Source organism: Aulonocara sp. 'chitande type north' Nkhata Bay, linkage group LG2 (genome assembly GCF_057382095.1).
Source record: "Aulonocara sp. 'chitande type north' Nkhata Bay isolate Kocher_YH1m ecotype deep benthic linkage group LG2, A_spYH_male_GT1.1, whole genome shotgun sequence".
NCBI classification, from domain to species: Eukaryota; Metazoa; Chordata; class Actinopteri; order Cichliformes; family Cichlidae; genus Aulonocara; species Aulonocara sp. 'chitande type north' Nkhata Bay.
The window spans coordinates 12,169,863-12,171,412 of NC_141345.1; the positions used below are offsets into that span (position 1 = coordinate 12,169,863).

Here is a 1,550-nt window from a genome sequence, read left to right on the forward strand (position 1 = left end):
ATTTATATTTGTCTCTGTATTTATATATGTGTGTGTGTGTGTGTGTGTGTGTGTGTATATATATATATATATATATATATATATATATAACAATTCTGTAACTGTAACTTCGGTCGTTGCTGTGCTTTTTGGAAGTCGAATTTCCCAGAGGAACCCACCCGAGGGATTAATAAAGTTCTATCTTATCTTATCTTATCTTATGTAGTCTTTGATGGATTGAAAGTTTGCATATAAGCTTCGACTATTAAAGTGAACCATTGTTATACCCTGTTCTACCTTGAATTCCTTTTTAAGTTGCTCATTTGTATAATAATTGCATTCATTTGTCTTATTGTTAAAGAAATTACAATCAGGATCTATGTTGCTGTCATACATCAATGTCTTATTTTCAATATCTATATGAGTTGTTAGTTGAAAATTGTCAGACATCTGCGTTGGTTGTGCACTTGGACGGTCACATCATATTTAGCACTGCTTTGCATTTATCAGTTATATTTTTCTAGTTCAGTCATCTCTTTGATGACTAGAACCTTAGCCTGCTCTGGTGTTCCATTTAACTTAATGAATATTTTACAGTCTGACGTCCAAGTTGACTGTATTTTCTTCTGTTTTCTTAATATTCTTGCTTGTCTTGCAATGTCTGCATTTTTCTTGATTAGGTGTTCATTTAAATAAACATTTGTACCTTTTAGCTTTCTTCCTTGCTTGAGCAGTTCTTTTTTCTGTTTTCTATTAACAAAACGAATGATAATGGCAGGTATTTGATTTTTTCTCGGAAGAGGATGGCATCCCTCAATATTTTTACTGTCCATTTCTATACCTTTGCTTTTAAAGAAGGCCATTACCTGCTCTTCCAAAGAGCGTAGCTCTTGCTCAGGTGGCTCCCCTCTCTCTGCTGCTGCTACCCGTGCGTATGTCTGATGCTTGGTTTCCAGTCCTGTCACTATCACATCATTTACTCTTGAATATTGTTCCAGATCTGACACCCGTCCTTCCAGCATAGCAATCTTCTTGTCCTTTTCCTCGCTCTGCCTTCTTAGTTCTTTAATATCATCCATTAAATTGAGTATCAGTTTTTGTTGTTTTGAAATTGTTGTTATTTCTTCAGACATAAAGTTTAGGGATTTCTTTATGTCCTCCAGTTCCTCCTCATTAACGTTGCTCCTCTTAGGCGGCATCTTAACGCTCCTGGGCCTGGTGGAGCAGGAGGATCCTGGGCCTAGTGGCTGCTGGAAGAGCCTGGGCCTGGTGGCTGCTGGAGGATCCTGGGCCTGGTGGAGCAGGAGGATCCTGGGCCTAGTGGCTGCTGGAAGAGCCTGGGCCTGGTGGCTGCTGGAGGATCCTGGGCCTGGTGGAGCAGGAGGATCCTGGGCCTGGTGGCTGCTGGAAGAGCCTGGGCCTTCTTAGCTGGCTCCATTCTCTCCTGACTTTCTCTCCTCACTCTCATAAACCTCCAAACTGTCTCCAAACTCTCACTAACCGCAACTCTCCATCAAACACCCACATTCTGAGGGGTTTGTATCGCTGTCATAGCTCGCGGCAAAGTTCGA

At 41.1% G+C, this 1,550-nt stretch overlaps 1 protein-coding gene across 1 annotated transcript; it reads right to left on the bottom strand.

Annotated features, from left to right (window-relative positions):
* Positions 1-211: 211 nt before the first annotated feature.
* Positions 212-1,252, bottom strand: LOC147337464 (uncharacterized). Its single transcript, XM_086262642.1, has one exon. It carries the CDS (start codon positions 1,176-1,178, stop codon positions 486-488), a length of 693 nt encoding a protein of 230 aa, XP_086118768.1. The 5' UTR covers positions 1,179-1,252; the 3' UTR covers positions 212-485.
* Positions 1,253-1,550: the final 298 nt, after the last annotated feature.

Coding starts and splice junctions, on each gene's coding strand:
- LOC147337464 (XM_086262642.1), bottom strand. CDS start 1,178: ATGCCGCCTAAGAGGAGCAACGTTAATGAGGAGGAACTGGAGGACATA.